The sequence below is a fragment of the Xenopus tropicalis genome, chromosome 2 (genome assembly GCF_000004195.4).
Source record: "Xenopus tropicalis strain Nigerian chromosome 2, UCB_Xtro_10.0, whole genome shotgun sequence".
NCBI lineage: Eukaryota > Metazoa > Chordata > Amphibia > Anura > Pipidae > Xenopus > Xenopus tropicalis.
In genome coordinates, this window is record NC_030678.2 from 80,590,385 (window position 1) to 80,613,695 (window position 23,311).

General features: G+C 38.9%; 1 protein-coding gene across 1 annotated transcript; it reads left to right on the top strand.

Moving 5' to 3' along the window:
* The first annotated feature begins 14,540 nt into the window (after nt 1–14,540).
* Nucleotides 14,541–20,088, top strand: pnrc2 (proline rich nuclear receptor coactivator 2). Its single transcript, NM_001008433.1, is given in 3 exon segments — nt 14,541–14,688; nt 15,582–15,773; nt 16,351–20,088. A coding segment is annotated over 1 exon segment (411 nt). The 5' UTR covers nt 14,541–14,688; nt 15,582–15,773; nt 16,351–16,368; the 3' UTR covers nt 16,780–20,088.
* The last annotated feature ends 3,223 nt before the right edge of the window (nt 20,089–23,311 follow it).

Sequence of the window (23,311 nt, forward strand, 5' to 3'; positions counted from 1 at the left end):
ATCACTAGGGGTGCCAAATGTTAGGCACCCCCCAGTGATTGTTAACACTTATCTGATAGCCTAGGCCTGTACTCCTGTTAGCAGGAAACTGCACAGTCCTTGTTGTATTTTTCAGCAAGCACCAAATAGCTATACTCTTTTTCTTCTACTTCTTCTTTCTTCAAGGGCCCTGGGCAGAGTGTAGGAAAAGTCAGCAGAAGAGTGAAAACGCCAGCTTTTTGTTAAAATTTGGCTTCACTTTACTGTGCATGCGCACCCATGCAAAGAAAGAAGCAGGAAGTTCCATGTCACCCTCTAAGGCTGCATGGCCGCAATAGTTCTGATGACGCCACAAAGAGATAACATAACCATTCTGCAAGGGAAGTACTGTAAGACTGCTGACAATGCATAGCAAGATAGCAACTCTGCTATTAATAATACCCTATCATATAAGGCAGTGATCCCCAACCAGTGGCTCGTGAGCAACATGTTGTTCACCACCCGCTTTTATGTTGCTCCCAGTGGCTTTAAAGTAGGTGCCTATTTTTAAATCTCTGGCTTGGAGGCAAGTTTTGGAAGCACAAAGACACAGTTTTACTCTAAGCAGAGCCTCCTTCAGGCTAGCAGTCCACATAGGGCGACAAAGTAGCCAATCACAGGCCTTATTTGGTATCCCTAATAAACTTTATTCATGCTTGTGTGGCTCACAAACACTTTCGTGGCTGATGAGTAAAAAATGTTGGAGATCCCTGATATAAGGTTTTATTTCTGGAAGGAAGAAAAAAATGCTTGGTGGCAAGTTGGCGACCCAAAGAGGAATATAATGAGAGTCATTCACTGTAGAATGACTGATAACCATAGGCCAGAATACACAAAAATTACTCATTGCCTCTATGTCAAAACATAGTATAAGTGGCACTGCCTAAAGGACGCCATACTCGGGCAGATTTCAGCTGCCAATTAGGGTCCTTCAGATCGATTCAGCAGCTTATCTGCCCATGTACGGACACCCCCGATGGGCCTACTCGACCAACATCTGGCCTAAAATTAGCCAGATCTCGCAGGTTTGATTTTCCTATTGGATTGGGGACCTCATAGGCACATTGATGCGTTCCTCAGTCTGCCGGCTGATGTACACGTTGTTTAAATTTGATTGTTTGGCCCTCACCAAACAAGTAAATTTAGACATGTATGGCTACCATAACATGGACACTTTCATATCTGTGCATGTAAGTTTTGAGTCTTACACTGACTAGTACTATTAAGAAAGTATTATTCTGCCATGATTCACTGCATTAAAAGCGACATGTGCAGTTGGGCAAGGCATGTTTGCAAGTGTCAAATGCAACACTGTTTTGTGTAACTAGCTGTCAGGAAATCCACAGTGAGACATCCAGGAGGTTACAGACACTTACTAATCTATGAGGTTACAGACACCTGTTTGCTGGTTTTAGGATTGAACAGAGAGAACATTTGGCATTGACACCTCCAATTAAAGTGCCGAAATAAAAAATGCATGACAGGAAGTTTTATACTGTTTAACAGTTGTATAATATTTTTAGTAGAAATATCAGAGATGTCCTGACCTGCATGCAGTCCTCTAACTGTTGTTAAATGCAAATTCTAAGTTTTACTTTACTGCTATCTGTCATTTATATAAACCCACATTGCCAGGGGATGCCTTCTTATCTATATCTGCCCCTGCTGGTCTTGTTGACTGTGGGTGCAGGGTTGCTTTTTTATGTACCAGTGGGCCCTGGGCAAACTTTAATTGGTGGGTCCCCCTGCCCTAAAAACTTGTAATAGAATAACCCTCAAGTAATTAAGTTTAATACAGTAAGGCTATCAATGAAGAAATTGTCTGCGCTTACTGAAGTAGACATGGTTCCCAGGTGTGCCACCCTGGACCAGCAGAAAATTAACAGAATGTTGATGTCACAAGAAAAAAGGCAAATAAATTAAAATACCCAACTGTAGAGCTCTTGCAGCTGATTAAAATTAGGGGCCTTCTCTGCAGGATGCTTCTGCCAAACGTTATCCCAGATGAAATGTGTGCTAGTAGGCCCCCTATCCTGGTGGGCCCTAGGCCCTGCATGGGTGGATAATATAAGTCAGAGATGTAACAGACTCACTGTGGTCTATGTCCCATCAGCCACTTCTTCTGCATCTGTCTCTCCTTTCCTGCCCTGTCTTCTTGAAAAATGCACTAATTCTCTGCAGTTAATTGGCACATCACCCATAGCAAAGGGCAAAATACTAAATCAGCCACAATAAGAGGCACTTTGATTTATCATACTCATTGCTGGTGTTAAAATTACAAGGCTGATAGAACCATTAGAATATTTTTAAAGGGGAAGTTCACTATTAAATTCTAATAGTATAGGGCTCATTTATGTCTGCAAGTGCCGTGAGCAAAGTATCAGCATCATTGCAGTCGCAAGGGGGCAATGTGCTTGGTGCAGTTGCAGTGTTGGCAGATTCAGGGTTCCCCCTCTGTTAGTAGGTGCAGCAGTGCTTGATATGGAATGGAAGACAGGAAGGACTAAGCAGCACTGAGTGCAACTATATAGAGGTGCAAGGAGTGCATTTTGAAAAAAGTGTTTGCATGTGCAACTGACTGCAGGGAAATTGTAGAGACTGCAACTGCAAACATGAGCCCTTATACATTTAACAATTTTTTGTAATTTGTAAATTGGTCTTCATGTTTTATGTTTTTTTTTATTTCCCTTCCTATTCTCCCTCTACTCAAGCTGTAGTTTAAAATGATACCTGCCTGTCAGGGTCACTAAAACAGGCTGCTAAAACATTGAATTTCTATTGTGATTTTTTTAGGCCCTAGCTTTCTATTACTCCTAATCATCCTTGATTTCCAAAACACTGTTGAAATTCAAAGTTTGAGAGCTGTAGAACAAAAAAATTCAAAAGTCACAAAAAGAATAATAAAAAAGAAAACCATTTGCAAATTTTTGGAGATATCATCTACTTGTCAGTATATGAATGTGTCATTTTTAAATTGAATTACTCCTTTAAAAGAACTTTATGAGTCTAGATTGGTTATGAATAGTAGATACAGTATATATAAAAATAACACTGCTGGCTTTACTCAAGCATACACAGCTCAGTGAGAGACCCAGTTATATAAAACATTAGACTTCTGGATTGAATGACACGGTTTCTGTGTCAGCCCCCCTGTGACCTTAGGCAAGTCATATGATCTCCACGTTTGGCAGGCACCAAACTTAGATGTAAACCACAGGGTAGGGAATCAGCCAAAAAATATCCAGCGGAGCTTTAGAAAAAATAGCAAAGCTATATAAAAATACAACATTTTTGTTTAATAATAAATGCAGATTCCAGTACTATGTTTACATGGCCTTGGTAACAGCATGTTATATCAGGCAAAAATATGTTTTGGAACACAGCACAGCAGAGCACATATGTATCTCTAATTCAACCCTCTGACACAGTATCTGCTGAAAGAGCTGTGCATTTGATGTATTCTTTATTATGGCCGTCTCAAAAAAATAAATAGAGCATTTCTTTTGCTGACCCACATTACAGCTGCCTTCTTTGTGTCGACACTAGAATCCTTCTTGTCTGGGTACTAAATTACAAACAAACCCGCCATTCAGAGGACGGCAGAAGGAGAGAACAGATGGGGAAAGCTTTTCTTGATAGATGCAGCTGTCGAAGGAAATAAAATAGCTTAAGACCCCATAAAACAACTGTGAAATGAGTCCCGGGCTCAGTATCTGCAGGACTACAATATAGTGTTTGACATGTCAGACTTTCAGAGGAACAAAAGGTCATTACTACATTAGACCACAGTAAGGTACTAATGTGCCTTTGAACCTTAAATACAATAGCTGGGTCTCAATCACAAATGTGCTTAGCTATCATTTAGAATATGACTGTAAAATGCCTTTTTAGGAAATAAAACAAGTAAACCTGCTGAAAATATTTATATGTTTTTATTGTGTTTAAATTAGTGGTGAAAATCAAGGTCGAAAAAACGAGCGTTATTTTTAGCATGCTTTAAAAATAGTATCACTTCTTCTATTTTGAGAATTAACGACCGATTCACAAAAAGGCCACTTGTCTGACTTAAGAAGTGATTTTATTGTCGTTATTTTTCGGTGAGCCATGTGCGATATTTAGCATGCCGTATTTTAATTGATATGCAATATATTTATGCGTTATTTTATAGTACACAATATTATCATACCCAGGTAACCATTAATTTCTGAAAACTACCATTCTGAAAATTACCATTTCCCTGAAAACTCGAGGATGCATCACTCAAGGGCGAACACATACTTGATTCTGTTCACCAGATTCAAGAAAAAATCTGACTGCAAACTCCATCTTGTCACCACAGATGATCATGAACTGCAACGTTGTTTAGTAACGCCTACTCCTGGGAGGTGTTAAGTTTCATAGTAATTATTGCCACATTTTATGCTTTTAACGCTTAAAATATGTCTGTGAATTATGCGTTAGCACTATTTCTATTAGATAATTATCGCAATGCGATGGACATAGCACATTGCAATACTTGAGATTTTTGCGCGTGCGATATGACTAGTAACGCATGCAAATGACTTTGATGAATCGTTAATTAACAAACACTTTTTAACGCATAAAACTAAGCGTTAAGTGTTAACGACCTTTAGTAAATCGGCCCCTTAAACTCTTATTGATCTACAACTTCCACCCCCAGATTATCTTTCAGAATTATACTGGTAGTTTTAATTCTGTTCGGGGGTGCTATTACCGAGTTCTGTGAAAACCTAATTCGGGGGATGTTAGAATAAGACAAAGTCATTGGTGGAGGTAAATGGACCACTCTATATTGAAACCAACATAACTTATTGACAGCATGAAGTGAGAGGGAGAGAAAGGGTGTTAAATTACACAGTACTGCCAGCCCATTAAAGTGAAATGTAAGCCACAGCAACCAAGCCTGGCGCCAAATCAAAGCAGCTACCAAGGAAAATTACCTCTGGGAGGAGGCCAGCCTGCAATAATTGACTCTGACCCACAGTTTCCACCCTCCCTACTTGTTTACGTGACTGAAGCTGCCTCCAGCTACACTGTTATAACTTGCCCCCACCTCTGGCATTGGCCCACAGCTGCCTTCTGGTATTATACTGGGTGGCCTTGACCTCTGTTAAATAACCTAGTTGGTTACTGGAATGTAATAAAAGTCTAAAAGTTTGCATGTTGTCGAGTAACACAGAGCTTCTGATAAACACGTAGCATTTACTGCACACCTGTTTGGTTGCTCTCAGTATTGCTCTCTTGCATTGATTGGCTTACCTTAAGGGCAAAGACTGACGGGGCAGTTAATCGTCCTGACATTTAAAACCTGCAATTCTGGTGAACAAAAATCCAGTCGTGGCGAATAATTGCCACAAAAATACCTCCGTTCAAATATTATACAAGTCGCCATGAGCAAAATGTACCAGGCAGTACAAGCCGCTGTGACTTTTCAGTGTGGTGATGATTTGCCCCGACAGGATCTTAAAGATTGCAGCGACTAGTTAACCCGTCTGTCTTGGCCCTAAGGGTGAAGACACACAGAGCTACTTAGTAGCCGCTACTTGTCACAGGCTACTAAATGCCAGAAAATACCCTGCCATAGACAGTACTGAGAATTGCCTCTGTTAAAACAGATATAGGGACAATTATCAGTAAATTATCAGCATTGACTATTTTTGTATCTGCTACTAGTAGCTCCATGTGTCTTCCCTAAGGGCTGTGGCAGATGGGGAGACTAGTCGCCGGTGGGATGGCATTTTGGGGAGATTAGTCGCCCGCGACAAGGGAGATTTGTCGCAGGTGACTAGTGTCCCCGTCTGCCACAGCCCTAAAAGTTAACTAACAAGCTACCCATACTTACTGTAAACTGACTAAACAAAATAATGGTTTTTAGTTGCATTATGAATGTAATTTCCAAAGATTATGGTAACGGTGAGATTCTGTTAATGTTTGACAGAGGTAGACAGGAAGCTGATGTTTTTCAGAAGACAGTCCTAGGGCAATCTCATAAGCTTGCTAGTGTCAGAGTCTGTTAGGATAAATGTAGAGAGAATGTTGCAATAATGGTAATTACCCACGTAACACATAGACATGCCTTGAAATTCCCCTCTGTGACTGTCACACACATTGATTATGCAACCAAGGAAACAGCTGTAGAAAAAAATAAATCTACAGTAGCAGTGCCTGATTTGCATTGAAAGTACACTTGAAACTAATGTATAAACAGGATGGGTAACAGCAAAAAAACAAAAGGGTTTTCTGGTGTATTTAAATGTACGTTACACTAACTGGTTGCCCTAACTGTTCATTCATATCCATGTAATAGGGAACCCTCGCCTGTGAATGTGTCAAGGTAGACCAGGCCAAAAGAAAAGTAAAAAACAGAAAGGTTTGTTGGACTACACATAACTGGTTGAGTTAAGCTGACACTATAAGATCCGCTTACTTGGCGAGATTGCCAAACTAATGGATATTTCACCCAATATGCCCATGGAGGGAATATGACTGAAATACAAGTGAGGACCACATCTATGAGCTGATGCAGTCCTCGATCTATCAGAAAACTCAAGCCTGCTCAGTCAACATTTGCCTGGTTTTTAGGCAGATATTGGTGGGGTAGGTACATGGGAAGACCCCATATACGGGCAGATGTATGCCCACCTTTAATCTTAATACCATGGCTATGGTTGAACGTGATGGAAGTACGTCTTTTTTTCAACCTAACTTACTATGTTACTATAAACTGCTGATATGACCTAACGTGTGTGTGTGCTTTGGCATTTGTGTGCACTGTGAATGAATCCTATGATCCCAGGAGGTGGCCCTTAATTCTTAAAATGGCAATTTTCTATTTAGGATTACCCAATAGTACATACTACTAAAAAATTATATTTTTATGAAAATGGTTTATTTAGATGAAGCAGGGTTTTAAATATGAGCTTGTTTATGCAATATATTTTTATAGAGACCTACATTGTTTGGGGGTATAGTTTCCTGTAAGCCCCTGCCTCTGTGTAAAGTGCCAGGGTCTTTTTATGAATCTCAATCTGTTGGCCCTTCACCCAGGGGCCCAGGTGTCCAGTGGGAGGGCGCAGTGATATCTGTGGCAGCTATAATCTTTGTTGTGAGAAACACCAATTAATAAATAATAACATAATTATTGTGATTTGCAGGTGCTTCTCACTGAATAATGAGGAAGTGACTATCACTATCTCACAACACACACTCTTGTCAATTTCATATACAGGTGTTTGGAAGGTTAGAGGAAACCTTTAAGCAAATAATTATTTATTTGCAAATATTATTTATCAGCAAATAATTATTATATGCCCTTACGATTTAGCCGCTGTTCAATCTTTTGGCTAGCCCATTGTTCTCTTAGCTATTTTGTATAGAATTTGTGCCCTTCCTATGCTAAATGCCATTCTGTGATCTCTGGGTTTCTATTTTGTCTGTCTTTTATTCCTTCTTCACGTTGCAGTGATCTCTTTGTGTAGCTCTCTGGGAGAGGTTTCAGGTTCTGCCGCATCTCAACTGCCAGCAGCTCATGACTTCCTCCTCCTCGCTAAGAAAACACAGTGACATCACCATCCTTTTTAGTGCCCTGGGTCACAATGAAATCTGTTTATGTTGGAGCTACTTGCCCCTCCAGCAGCTAAAGCAGGGCATTAAATAAAGAGCACAGCTAACATGCAAAACTATACAAGCATAGACTAGGAAAATATAATGACACATTACATAATCATTCTTTATGTTTTTTTCTTTATTCACTCAGCCATGCAGTATATTTTGTAAGGTGTGACAAATTACTGTAAGAGTAGTGTTTTTATTCAGTTTAATTTTCCATAATCCTTTAGCACAAATATATAGATTCATTTTTAAAGGAGTCAACCCAAAATATAATTTTTGCCCAATAAAAGACAACATAATTCTAAGCAACTTTGCAATATACATTCATTACAAATTTGCAAAGGTGTTTGACTTTTTCATATATTTGATTGCTAATAGAACTAGTGTTTGCCTGTCCTTTCTATTCTCTGCCCTGCTGGCTGTGGCATTTGAAACAATGTAACACAAGGCAGGAAAGTTTACAGACCTGTCTTGCTGGAGGAGACTGACCTTTGCAACATTGTTTAAATGGTAACAACCAGGAGTTCAGGAAATAATGCTTTCAATAGCAATAACTTTACAAATAACTTTTAAAGCATTAAAAATTTTCAATAAATTCACATTGGAAAGTTGCTTGGAATTATGTTTTCTTTTATTGGGCAAAAAGTTATTTGGGGGGTTGACATGTCCTTTAATATTAGCTTAATCGCTCTGAATTATTCCTTTGAAATTATCAACAGTAGCACCATATTTTTCTGACCTTCACTTATTCACTTATTGGTGATGGTAGCACTGCATAAGCTCAGTATTCTCTGGGCTGCTGCAAGTACATGTTGGTGAAATTCAGTTGTGGATCAGCACACATGCCCGGTTATATAACCAGTAAGGGAAACCAGAGAAAAAGACTAAAATTTCAAGATAAAGGGGACAGATTTGTAGGAACGGAACTCCACTGTCAGATGCAAAGACTTAAAACCACAATACATGGAGCACACAATGCAACATGCCAGTGCTAGGAATATGGCAGACGAGAAAGGTTAAAGTTAAAGGAGAACTAACCCCTAAAAATAAGTTTCTAAAAATGCTATATTTTATATACTGAACTTATTGCACCAGCCTAAAGGGTCAGCATCTCTGTAGCAGTTATGATGCAGGCCTTCAAAGTTGTGCACTGGAGCTTCCCATCTAGAATTTTGTTAGTCAGTGACACTCACATGCTCAGTGTGCTCTGGGCAGCTGTTTAGAAACAAAGCTTAGGGGTTGTCACAAATTATCACATATAAACTGATGCTACAGGGCTGATTATTACATTCTGATGCAAATTGCACTGATTTCTGATCTGCCATGTACTGAGAATTACTAATTCCAGTCTTGTATTCTGACTTTATATTATTTTATATATTCTGTTTATTGTGCGTTGGTCTCTAAGCTCAGTAACTGACAGCAGCACAGAGCATGTGCAGGGAATCAGCAGAAAAGAAGGTGGGGGGCTACTGGGGGCGTCTTTGGAGACACAGACCTTCCCTGCTTAGGGGCTGTGGTCGCATTTGGCTGGTACAAAACCCCAAAACATAGGGGCACATTTATGAATGCTCAAGCCTTTTTTTTGGTCGGGGAAAAGAAAAACCCAATTCATATAAATTAGGCTATTCGGATGAAGAAACCATGCGCAAGTTTGGGAACTCTTGCGTGGTTTTGGAATACAAATACAAAGGGCTAGAGCATTCATAAATGTTCCCCATAATGTACAGCATTTCTAGCCTACTTAAGCCTGGTTAAGCTTTAGTTAGTAAGCTTTCTGACAACTTTTTTCTATATTCAGTAGAAAATATTCAATATAATCAACCCCTTGACATGCTCACCAATTAGCTAGACAAACAGTATATATTTTTGTTATTAGGTCATGCAGAACTTTTTTTAATGATAATAAAATCCCAAACCATCAGAGTGTCTGAACATTAGATACACAATACCTTTGGCAAATACAAACGACTGGCAAGAATGTCTGTTTAATGGGAGGGGGTGGGATAGGCGGAAACTCACCCAAACTTATATTAACATTGTCAGTATTTTATGCACAGCATATTCCATGTCTCAAAGTAATTATTGTGATCTTAGGCAGACACAATAAAATGCCTTTAACTCTCATCACCTGTTTCCACTTTATTTTGCACTGTTAACTAATCAGATTGTAACTGATGTAATTGTTTGCAAATTAGCATCTGTACAGTCTACAGTGTCTGCAACAATAGATAATAGGATAATAAAGCTTTTTCTCCAGCAGTGGAGAAATCATTTTATCCTTCCAATGCTGCACCATGTCTCATAGAAGTGACAGGAATTGCACTTGCCTGTCACTGCAATCACAGGGTGGCTTGCAGCCTGAAAAACCATTTTTTGGCAGACTCTCTGCAAGTGTTTTACTTATGGCAGAGAAGATGTTTTGTCTGACTTTAGCCTCAGGCTATTCATACATCATGGACTCATGGGCTTATGTCAGATACAGCACATGGTTTTCTCTATCATATATTTCCCCCCTCCCCATGGCATCAGTACAACAAAGCACAAATAATTTTCCCACAGTCCCCACTGCTCAAAAATTACCAGATCTCCAAAAATGTGGAATGCTTTTTACCATTTTCTAATGTTTAAACACAACATTTTTCTTTTTTGAATTATTTGCTTGTTTCAAATACAAGAAAGAAAGCACAGGAACAAAATAAATAGCACTAGCACTTATTAATAGGCATAGACCCTTGTTAGCCATAATAATAAGCATTGTACATGTTAACTAACCTTCTCTGTAATCATGCTCCTGGAAAAATAATTGTATGGGTTGGTTTTGTTTATTCTTGAATTGTTTTTCGATAGTTTTTAGGTTACAGTGTTCCAAATAACAGAAATCTAGAAAACCCCAAACATTATGTATGACTGATCTCATACCTATACTAAACTTCTGGCTATACGTAGGCTGATATATAGTTGATCTGTGCTTGGCACCAAAACCACGCCTCTGTGATCCCAATCTGATCGGGGATCAATTATAAGAAAGTCTGCTTAAAAGAGGACTTTGTTGGTTCCTATATTTAGTCCTTTTCCAATAAGTCTGTCTGGGCCTGCATGTGACCCTAGTGTTGATGCAGAAGCCGACCAATTGTATCACCCAGGTTTGGCCTACCCCGTAGGTGGACAAATTAAATTAAGATCTGTGACTTTAATGACCTCACCAGAGTAGATTTGCCTGTGTATAGAGATTGCACTCTTTTATTGAAAAGATGGAAATATGTGTACTAAGAAATACCCTTTTCCATGCAAGTGGAAAAAGAGATAGTTGCTGATGTAATAAAAGAATGTACGATCAAACTCGTTTATTTTAGTAATCCCCTTTTTAGTTCGTTACCTGTGTCACAATTCTAGTCTGCTCCTGGAAATCACCCAACTTTTGCAAAAGAAAAGAAATCCTATTCATAAAACAATTTTACTTTCTATTCATTTCTGTATGTACTCTCTAGAACATGGACATTTACTTTCTTAAACATAAGAGTTCCCATTAATATTATTATTACTATTATTAACATGTATTTATAAGGTGCCGACATAGTGCTTTACTATAAATGGGTGCAAACACTAAACATACAAATTTACATACAAAGCAACATACAAGAGGCAAAGAGAGTCCTGTCCAAAAAAACTTACAACCTAAAAGTGTTTATTAAGCAATAAACACAAACACATTTTATGTTACTTTTGAAGCCCATGACTGACCAATATAATATTTAGTTTAAATTGAAACTTTGGATGTAACAGGAGGACAGGACAGGACAGAGGTTAAAAAAGCCAGCAGGCTTGGCTTTTAACAATGGCTGTTTAAGAGAAGCGGCAGTGACATATATGACACTTTGCTAAGACATTCAAAACAGAACATAGGAAATTACTTCCCACTATTTCTGTCTTTCAAGTTGAACAGATATTGGTCAGACAGTGGAAAATCTGGTTAGCCAATCATCATAATCTATTGGATGCAGGCAATATCCCTGCACCATCATATCCTTTTGTGTCAGTCCTTCATTGTTTTTACTGCAAGTTAGAAACGTGCCAATCCCCTCCGGATTTAAGATTGCATAGGAGCCTGGGCGTGTGGCTGCATTTCTATACTTGATAGAAAGGCGTCACAGGCTTATTGATACAACTATTCAAAATTCAGCTTGTGTTCAGGGCTCTTAGCATTATAGCAAGGAAGGAACTAGGAGGAGGAGAGACTGACTGCAAAGATTCCTAATATTGTTATCACCAATCAATTCTCACTTTTGTCGCTCAAAATCACAGTAATTAGCAGAATTAGCAGAACTCATGTGACATTGTCGTTAAAGCATTTCCCAATGGAAACTTTTTTTCCCTTTCACTTTAAACCAGACGGTGGAAGGAAACACCTGTGGATAAACCTACAAAAAATGATAGGGTGTATGTGTTATTGAGTAAAGTAAAAATTGTGAAAATAGTGAAAAAGTGCATCAGTCAGAATCTTCACTGTGGCTTATGCGGTCCTAGCTAAGTAATGTCACAAAAAAAACTGCTTTGTGTATCATTTTGCTTTCAAGTTCATACTAAAAGGTTATTCTAAGTAAACTTACTCTTACGAGAGTAACTTCAGTTTACATCCTGTTTAGGGTGTTAATTCTCTTATGGGACAAAAGTGCCTGTCTTTTTGCTTACAGGTGTTTTGCCAGCCTGGTCGGAAAAAAATATGTTTAATTCCAATGTTCTTAATAGAGAAAAAGATTTAAATAAAATAGAAAGGTTTTTTTTTTCAAACGTTGGCACCGGTTTTGCAACAGTATCACAAAAGTAACCAAAGGAGGATTCTACTCATTGAGATATGTTTTGTGTTTCACCCCAGCACTGAAGCTCTGCCCTACAGGCAAGGTTGCTAAACTGAGAAAAATGTAGTGCGAGGCATACGTGACTCATGCTCAATATTGCAGTAGTTAAAAACAAACATTCTAGGAAGGGCCATGGCGTAATATCTGGTGCTTAACTGAAACTTTCTACTGCTTGACTGCTTACGCAGTGCTCTGCACACTGATAACATACTGTATATTCATGACCTAGACTGGTTAAACAGTAACATAGTGAGAACCTAGTTTGTAGCATTGAACAATATGGGTAAAGAGTTTGTAGGACTACCTGTTTACTAGGTTTTCTAGACAAACACGGATGGCCAGGGTTTGCCTGGGGCTGATTAGACCTGGGGTTGAAGTAGTAAGAACTGGGACCAGGCTTTAAGTATATATTGTACTTTAATTGTATAGCCACAAAAACTCCTGGGTGAATGCATTGATATATAAATGTCTTGCATTAGTATGAATATAATTTTGCATCTAGATTGCCTCTTATAAAACCACTCTAAATCTGAATACCTATTGCCTTATATATATCTTATTTCTCAAAAACAGAGGCCATGTATGTGCTGTCTAATGTTTTCTTTGTTATTCTCCTGAACCCACCCTCTCCTTTATATATACAAACACCCCCTTATGTCTTTTCACATTGTCTGTTCTGGAAAGGAGATTGTAGTGAATACCCATTCACTCAGACACGTTCAGACTTGTAAAACAGCAGCTTAGAAAACTGAATGTCAAAGTGTTTTCAACGGTTTTTTGTTAATGTTGTGTTTTCATTAAAATAAATGTGCTATATGTGTAGAATTATATGCACTTATGTTGTACAGTTGTCAGGACATACATCCTAGTCTGTATCTAAAATAGTTTACCTTAACATTTATATCAGTGAAAAGAAACTAGACATAGCATAAAATGAAAATTATCAAGGGTGTACAATTTACTATATAAGGGGATTATAAATTTATTGACTGTGCCAGAGACGATCATAAGGAGCATACTGTTCTATCATGATGCTTTAAGTTTGGGGGCAAACAGGCCTGTTATTGGCACTACAGAGAGACATCCTACATCCACCCCTCTGGCTTCTGCCAGAATCTACACATTGCCAATCTGGGCCTGGGGGAAAACAGCTAAGCACAGACTTATTAGACAAGAGACAGTACTCTTCTAGTAACCTTATGACTTCAGGAACAATGTAGCAGAAGCCGGCTCCTCAACCAGAACTGGAAGAGAATTTACCTGATTTATTTTATTATGTACATATTTTAGGGCAATTAATCATAACTACGTCATTGTCGCTCACAGGATAGCCATGAAAGTAGTACATACAAAGCTAGAACAGAACTGGGCTGTAACATATCCTGGGAAAGGTCGACTTTCGTGGTATCTTACGTGGTCTCAAAGCCTTCAGCTCTTTCTGGGGGTCTATTACTGCCACTACACTGCCAAGCCGAGACTGATACGCAGAGCATCAAAGAACTTCCCCCGCACTCAGCTACATACAGTTCCTGCCCTAAGGAAGCACACTATATTCCAGGCTCTCGCCCGGACTTAACCAAGACACAGACCTATTGCAGTGACCCCCCTCCATGAAATATTCATATACATCTCAGCGTTATTTTCGACGAGACATTCGAAAGCAACTGCTCTGTATAACAGCATTCTCACTTCATTTTATTAACACTGGAATTTGTAAATTGAAATCACTAGAGAGACTAAAACTGGTAGTTATTTTCTTTACACCGGATGTCGCAACAAACCTGCAACTTTGTTCGTTGGTGACGCCATTGTTTTGCTTCCCATCCCCCTCACAATAACAAGACTAGAGATGGAAACACGGGGGAGGGGAAAGGATCCGAGCAGAAGTCTGACTCCGCACTGCAACAGGCTCGCGTTGAAATTCTCGTCTTTACATTGGCTGTCCCGCGGACGCCCAACCTCTCATTGGCTGTGGCGCTACGGGGGCGGCGCTAGTGTTCCATTTTGTGAAGGATCTAGGAAGGTCGGGTTGTGAGTTGCGATTTGGAGGCGAAGGGTGGAAGTAGGAGGAAAGATTCGCAAGTCTGAGAGTTTTGCGGTTTATCTGAATTTTGCTTCGTTTCTTCACTCTCCGCTACGTTCAGTGGGGAGAGGAGACATTTCTCGAAAAGAAGTCTCGGTGAGTATTTTGGTGTGTTTTCCTTCTCTGGTGGGAGCTCCTCCCCTCCTGGCGCCATGTTCTTTCTTTCTCGGACCCGTTCCTTTGTTACCTTCCTGCCAAGTTTTACAAAACCTGTAAACTTCTAAAAGTAGTTTATCACGGCAAACCCCTTTCCGCGATATATATCTACCCCTAATCGCGATTATTGGTGCTGTGGGCTGATACTTTGTCTATGGTTAGATGTTTTAAAACTGGGGCTCGTAAGCAATGGCTGCCGTTGCGCAACGCTATGTCGTACTTACGGACTGATTATGGTAGTCGTTTGGTGGAGGTGTAATATCTTATTTTTACTTCATGAACTACACCAGCTCTATTGTCAGGGGGTATTGGGAGTTAAAGCTGGGGGGGGGGTGCAGCTGGGTAGTGACTTCACCCCCTTTGTCCCTCTTTGGTTTCGCCCATCAAGCCTCTTATCCCGGTCCATATGTTTGTTTTTATCATTATCATTGTGGGTTTACAGGGCGCTGTGAGCTCTTCTGGGGCTTTCAGTTTATCATAACAATGTGGGCTTCATTTTTATAATGTTCTCTCTCGCTGTGTAAAAACAAAAAATAGTTCTTGCATCTAAAATAGGTCAGGGCATATGGTGGGCATTGCCATTTCTGTAATCTTACATTTACCACCCAGGCCCTTACTGATCAAGCTAATTTACCCCCCCCCCAGAAACTGTCCACAAATACAATGGATTTGTAAAGCATAGAACACCTTTATCAAGGATACATTTATTGATAATGATTTCTTGATGTGGGTGTAATGGGATTCTTGGTAAATAAGTATATACTTTTGGCTGCCTGTTATTTATGGGTTACTGTGAATAACTTTATTTTATTATTTTTTTTTTTTTTTTACAGTTTAGAGGACTTCTTCCATTGTAATCCCCGGTTGCCTTGTGCCCAGGGGGATTCGATGTTTGTTTTGGATCTTGATAATCACATGCTTAAGAAAACTAGCAGATTAAAGAAGGCAACACAAAGAGGGGAGCGAGCCTTGTTAGTTCGGAGACCTGGAAAGGCAGAGAAGGGGTGTGAGGAATCAGTGGGAAGGTGAGCAATCTTTCTAGCAAACAAAATGGAATCAAGTCTGTTATTTGTATAGGTATCAGTAATGTAGCATTCTAGCCTAAATAAACATGTTCAAAACCGACTGAGCAGACATAATTGACTTCAAAAGGGGATGCACCTTTCATTTGTTAAATATAGGTAGTATGTTCAATGTAAAAAGTCTGCACGTTCTCTACGTATTTATGTGGTTTCTTTGAAGAGGGGATCCTATTTACAGGGATGTTTTGTTTTAAGTATAAGCTGGCATTGCTTATCTAAATAAACAAGACATTTAATGTACTTAAGTTTTGGCATATTTAGATATATTTAAAAGGTAGTGGTTGCAAACTTTTCCATGTTGGTACCTAGCAATCCCCTCCCTTTCACGAGAAAGGAAACTAAAATCTGAAATCTAATTGCTCTAAAATTAATCAGTACTGTAGATTGTGTTTGGGTGCCCTGAAGCTGCCAAATTAGTATTTTCTGTTTTGTAGAGAAGAGCTTTTTAATGGTGTTTCAGTTGGCATTTAATGGCATGACATTTAAGGTTTTACTATGTAATATACCATTTTTGTTTTAGGTGACATAAAAGTTGGAGATGGGTGGAGGCGAGAGATTTAACATTCCTGGTCAGCATAGAAATAACCTTGGCAAACAGATTAACCGTCAGAAGTTGTTAGAGCGCAACAATCAAAAGATGAACACGTCTCTCAGTAAGGACAGGGTCCGTGGCTGTGGGACATCTCTTGCATGGCAGGCCATGCAGAATGGAGTTAACAACAATAACACTCGTTCCTCGAATCAAAACTGGAGTGCTGGGTTTCCAGCCTCCAAGAACTTCTTCACCGATCAAGACAACCAGAATTACGCTGGAGCCAAATTTAGTGAACCACCATCACCGAGTGTACTTCCCAAGCCACCAAGCCACTGGGTGCTCCTTTCCTGCAGTCCAGCTGAGAAAGAGCTGATGTCCTTTCAGCTGAAAACCTTGCTAAAGGTCCAGGCCTAATTTGGACCTACCAAAACCATCAATGATAAATAAATGCCTATGGGACACTTACAGGGTTCTAGGTTGAAGAATGCCAAACAGTGTGTTAAACATGAGATCTTACTTGACTATGCCAGCATGGAATGGATCGTTTTTTTTTCCTAAAATCCCTCAGGAGTTAAACTGAATGGTGGGTGAAGCTTCCGTGAAGAGGACTCCCGCATACGAAGCACTTTCTCCACAGCATAGCTGGTGCTTGATGCACTGAATTTACAACTTGCACCCAAATTAATGTTATACAACACTTTGCACTTGAAGTAAGCAGGTGAACAGCTTCAGGACTTGGCTTTGGATTGTTTTCTTCTGCTAACTTTGAATGCTGTTCACCTACTCTTGTATATCTTTAATTTGCAGCGTGTGCTGTGGTAGCTCTTAGTTATGTCATCATTTTATTAAGTTAATGGAGTCTGACATTGTTTTAACCTGTGTATTATTTTAGTCTGTTCAGCCTGGCTGTATGGCCCATCTAGTTGGATCTTTGCAGTACTGGGCTTACAAAATTATACAAATTGTTACAAACAAGTACATTCTTCCCTTAAGGCAGTGGGTTCAAGCACCCACTCCTGTGTCACAGCTTTGGGTAGACACTTTAATCCATTACAAATATGTAGAGATATATATACCACCTTGAGGAGTATCCTCCAAGACCATGATCTTAGTATTTATGCCACCTGTAGAACTAAGCCTTGTTCCCTCCTGGAGTGCTGCTCTTCAGTTTGGGAAAGTGTGCCTTGAGGTTTTAAGGGTAATTATTAAGTACAAATGGTTTTTCCCCATGCTGAAATGAAACATTCTTAATTGTGATTTAACATTTTGGACAGTTTATGATGTTTTAAGTCCTCCCCTAATGCGTTCCTTGTATTAATTAATAGTAGGCAAGAGTTAAAATTTTTGTATAAAAATGCCCAATATGTAAAGTTTTCCAAAGTAAGACAGGATATCACCAGGAGTGAAATGAGCATCATTTGGTTGAAAAAATGGTTTATACAAAATAGTGAACTTTTTCCCCTACTCCTCCCTTTTCTCCCAGCAGAGTAAGTAAAAGGGAAGCAGATCCTGACCACAGGTCCCTTTTTATTTCAGGGTGCAACATCTGCACAGAAAAAATCCGGTTTGCAAATCATGCAGGCACTGCTTGTAGGGCAAGGCTGAGCATATAAAGAAAATAGTGAAAACTGTCCAAAATGCATTATATTGGGAAAAGTTTTTCTCAAGTACGGGGATCAGCTTTTTTTATTTTATTACAGATAGTACCCCTTTAAACAAAATTTTATGCACAGACTGATCCTAATCTCTGAGGTATAGTGAATAAGATTACTTTAGATCTGCAAATTACATTTATTGTGCCAATGAGAGTATATTTGCACTGTAAGACTGCCAAATTTGAAATCCTAAACCTGTTGATTTTCGTCCAAAAAGTAGATTGCCCGAAGTATACCTTTTATTTACGAACATCTGTCAAGGCTGTAATTGAGAGAGAGAGAGCTGCGTATGTATGTCTTGTTTACTATGGTGGGTGGACATGACTGCCTTTTGCGGTCACTTGTGCTTATTTAGCAACACTGGGCAAATTTGTATCTGGGCAGTAGCCCACGGTTCCAATCCGTTTTTCTTTCGTTCTTCTACCTGCAGCTGGTGGGGAAAGAAAGCTCAAAACCTATTGGCTGCTATGAAATACTGTCCTGGTGAAGCTTTGCCCAGTGTTGGCAGATAGGCCCCAGTTTATCTTGCTTTTAGGAAATGAAGCATGTTTTGTAGCCCGCAACAGATCTTAGAATGATTCTAGCCTAATAATGAATAGCCCTGTTTTACACATCCCTTGATTGTTTAAAGCTCTTACTGTGAATTATACTTCAGGGTAATGGAATCAGTTGCAGGCTTTTTATATGGTTAGTTCTAAAATGAGCACCCTTCAACTTGGCACCCTGTAATGTCTTCAGAACATAATATTCAATCTAGAACAACTAGGAGCCATGTATATAACTGTAAAAGTTGTAGAATATGTAAATGAATGCAGGCAAACCTGCAAAGATAAAGTATTTTTTAGTACAAACTGCTGAATGTAGTCACGCAAAAGCTGTGACTTTGTAAAACTAATTATTTTCTTTAAGGAAAACACGTGCGCGTGTAAGTAGCCTTTGCACAAAGTGCCAGTGTATATATATATATGTACACGTTCTCGTGTTAAGAATTGTAAACTGGTTCTGTTGTGGGATTGGTGCAAATGAAGCATTTAATGGTTTTATATAAACAAAAAAAAAAACTTTTTAAAAAAATATTCTTAATATTGCTGCTCAGACCATTTTTTGGTAAAGACACATTGTGTATGTATAAATAGATGTATTTTTGATATTGTTTGTCAGGGGTCCTGCTACTGACGCTGTGATTTGTAATGTGACAATGTGACTGTGCTGTATAGTACTTAATGTGACAGTTGCTTTGGATGCACTGTTTGGGCATTCGTTCCATTGTTAAACAGTGTTCAGAACGGAGTCGAACGGAGCCATATTGACTTTTATGCAAAAGAGATTGTTTACATCTGTATCTGGAGGATATCCTTTTCCCAAAGTTGCCGAGACCAATTTGAGCACCTCCTTCTGCAACAGCCTTAACCTCTCTCATACCAACTGGATTTCTGTCTTCAAGACTGCACATTCCTTGAACTGTTAGTTGAACTGTTCCCTGTATGCTTTAACAACAATACTGCCACAAGGGTAAGCATTGCTGGTATGGGCAATATAATGGAGAGTTCAATGTATTAAAAATATAATTTTTATGTGTGCCCACAAATAGTCTGTATAAAAACCCTCACTGCTTTCTAACAGTTTTGCCCTATAGTTCACTTTCCCACTAGTAATGATGCTGGCATTTGTAGTATTGACTTTATACAACCAATATATATATAGAAGCTGCAACTTGTGTATTGTATGAAACTTTATGAAATGTATTTGGGCAAAGGCAGCTATTGGAAAAGGCTGGTGTCATTCTGCTTTTCTCCCTCCTCCTCTTTTTTTCTAAAGCTGCTGACTGTCTCGACAATGTTAACTTTCCTCCACTTTTTGGTGGCAAGCATTTCTGGAATACTGCAGTGCTGTATTCTGTTTTTAATTTTATTTTAATATACTCTAAGGAGTTAATTTGGATCACAATGTGATTTTTGTGCGAAAATAGTCTATTTATACATAGAGAATGTGTCAGCAGCACTTTGGTGTTAACCACATATAGAATGGGTTAACTACTTGTAACTGTTCTCCAAAGAATAATTGGCCATTAAAAAAAAAAAAAAAGAAACTACATATTAAATCCCTTGTTCCCTAAGTCACGGAAATAAATATTAAGGAATTGTCCAAATCGATTGACAAACAAATTATGTATGAAATGTATTTTATGGCATTTTTAGAATTTGAGAAAAAAAAAATTCAACAAATAAATATCCCTTTCCCGTCCCCAAATTATTTGGTGTTTTGTGTTTTTTTTTGTTCAGTAATTTTGGCATGTTCTGGCTTCCCCCTGCAGGAAAAAGATTGTAGACTTTCTGGGTCAGTATACCATAAATAGTTCAGCTGCATAGATATCAGTATGACCTTGTTTACAACTCTATATTTGTGACACTATTAGTGGGACATTACAGTGGAGGCTCACGGATGGTTAGGTACTATATTCAAATATACAGATTTATGTTTTCTTAAACACTAATAAAGGTTGTATACTCTTGTGCTTGGGTAGGGTTCAGATGCTCGTATGAGCGAATAGCTGGGCCAGAGTTAAATCTGGACTATCTAATGCGATATGCAACGTACAATTTCAGCACGGTTACCTTATATCGGTTAAAGCTCCAGCAAGAATACAAGGTAAACTCTCCATATAGTAAAAGGTGCTCAGGAGCACAAACCCTAGTCTAGTGGTCACCAACCTTTTTTTAGCCGTGAGCTAAATTCAAATGTAAAAAAAGTTTGGGAACAACACCAGCATGAAAAAAAAGGTCTAGTGGGTGCCCCTACAGTATGTAGATGGACAGGCTATAGGAGGCTCTGTTTTCTAGTACAGGTATGGGATCCCTTGTCCGGTAACCTGTTATCCAGAAAGCTCCGAATTACGGAATGCTAGTCTCCCATAGACTCCATTTTAATCAGATAATTCAGAATTTTAAAACTGATTTCCTTTTTCTCAATAATAATAACACAGTACCTTGTAAATCCCAACTAAGATACAAATAATCCTAATTGGGGGGAAGAACAATCCCATAGGGTTTAATGTTTTATTAATTTTTTTTTTTAGCAGACTAAAGGTAAGGTGATCCAAATTACGGAAAGACCCCTTATCCGGAATACCCTTGGTCCCGAGCATTCTGGATAATGTGTCCTATACCTGCTTTAATGCAACCAAAAATTACTTCTTAAGCCACTGGTTAGGCATCACTGCCCTAGGGCATCAGCTTATAGTCGGGTTTTTTTTACAGTGAGCAACATTTAAATTGAAAAAAAAAAAATCCTATGGAATGCCCAATAAGGATAGCAATTTGGTAGCCCCATGTGGACTGGCAGACTACTGTCATTGAAGTCCGCGGTGACTTCTAATATATTTTTCAACTAGGGGTACATCAATCATATAAGTTTTAGTGAGTCATGTGATAGAAATTACATATCTAAACTCAGATTAAACTGATGACATCACTAAGACCTGTTTATAAGGATATCTACAGTTTAATCCCATAGTGAAAATTACCAAACTTTATATTATAATTATATAAATAAACCTGCTCCATAGCCATTGGGGTAGCTATTCATAGCATATAACAGTTAAGCTCTGTAAAACTTGTATTCTACAAAGCTTACCTGTTAACTGCTATGTATTCTGTGCCTTTTCTCCATTTTTTTTAGCTTGAATGGTTGCCCCCATGGTTACACAGCAGCTTATTTCTATAGTACAGAACTTTTGCCCGTGCAAGGCAACACTACCTTTTAATTACTTTAAAACAATTATTTGCTGTTACTGTTCATTTAAGGGTGGGTAGAATATACTTTGCCTTCAGACACAATAGGATGGCACAAACTGAAAAAAAAACAAACAAACCCATCCCAGGACACAAGCCTAATTTTTCATGGGAACCTAATTCTAGGCCTATGATTGAGAGCCCCCTAAGGCATGAAAAGGGGAAGGCTTGTGTCCTGGGATGAATTTTTCTTTAATAAATCATTTTTTAACATATCTGCTTGAAAAGAAAGGAAACAGTGCTGAAATTACTTGGATTGCTGTTGGGTGTCTTCCATTGCTGCCAATAGACCATGTATGTATGTATGTATAACTTTATTAATAAAGCGCCACAAGGGTATGCAGTGCTGTACAATCTTACAGAATACAAAATTACACACAGGGAGGACACCATAAAGTTAGTATAAAAGCTTCTTATTGGGACTTTTTTTTAAGTAGTAACTAATCCATAGTAAAAAGACACCTGGTATGTGACATTTCCCTAACAGTGGGTCTCTTTTTATAGCCATGATTCCCTCTCTGCAAGTACCTATAAGCAGGCAGTTAGTGGTGAATGTGTTATGGAACTTTCTTGTCCCTGAGGAACACTGGTAAAGAAACTTTTTTAGCACTGACACTATAACATACTCCTAGTAGAAGTACAACAAAAAAAGAAAATATCCAGTTCTATCTGACAAATAGCAGTGGTTCTAACGACATAGGTGACATAGGAGGCGTTATTTGAGTACCTTTGCCCTCACCCCCTTTAATCTTTATATAGTGCCAACAAGTTATGGCAAGATATACATGCAATATATGCGTCTATAAGTAGGTAAGCCTCCAGAGAGGGTTTGGATGGAGAAGCTAAGGGTGAAGACACACTGAGTTACTTAGTAGCAGCTACTTGTCACAGCTACTAAACACCAAAAAACATGTAGAGACAATTTCCAGTAAATGATCGGCATTGTCTATTTTAGTAGCCATGACAAGTAGCTTCTGCTTGTAGCTCTGTGTGTCTTCACCCCAAGGGTAAAGGCCCTCCTGCAGCAACTTTGCAAGGCTTAAGAAAACCAAAGCGATGCAAAGGGCTTTCCACTGGTGACTCCTATTGTTGCTGGTGGAAAGTCATTCTGGGCAGTTAGTCACCCAGGAGAGCAGAGATGTCAGGGGCGACTTAACCGCTCCGTTGGTCTTTATGCTAAAACTGCTAGGGCTACATAACTGATTGTTATTCTTATCCAATAATAAGAGTAAAAACAAATTCTCTTAGCACTTGTTGATATCCACAGTACCCATACAGAATCCATATTCTGAAATACTTGTTAAAGGACATGTATAGTCTATTTCAAGGGGGGTGCCAAAATGTTAGGCACCCCCCGATTAAATAGCTAAGCTTTTCCTTGGGCCGGTGCTGTTGTTAGGGGAAAACTGCACCAGCCCACGGAAAAGCTACTCTAAGCACTAAGTGAAGTTTTTCCACAGGCCAGTGCAGTTTTCTCCTAACAGGAGCATCAGCCTGGAG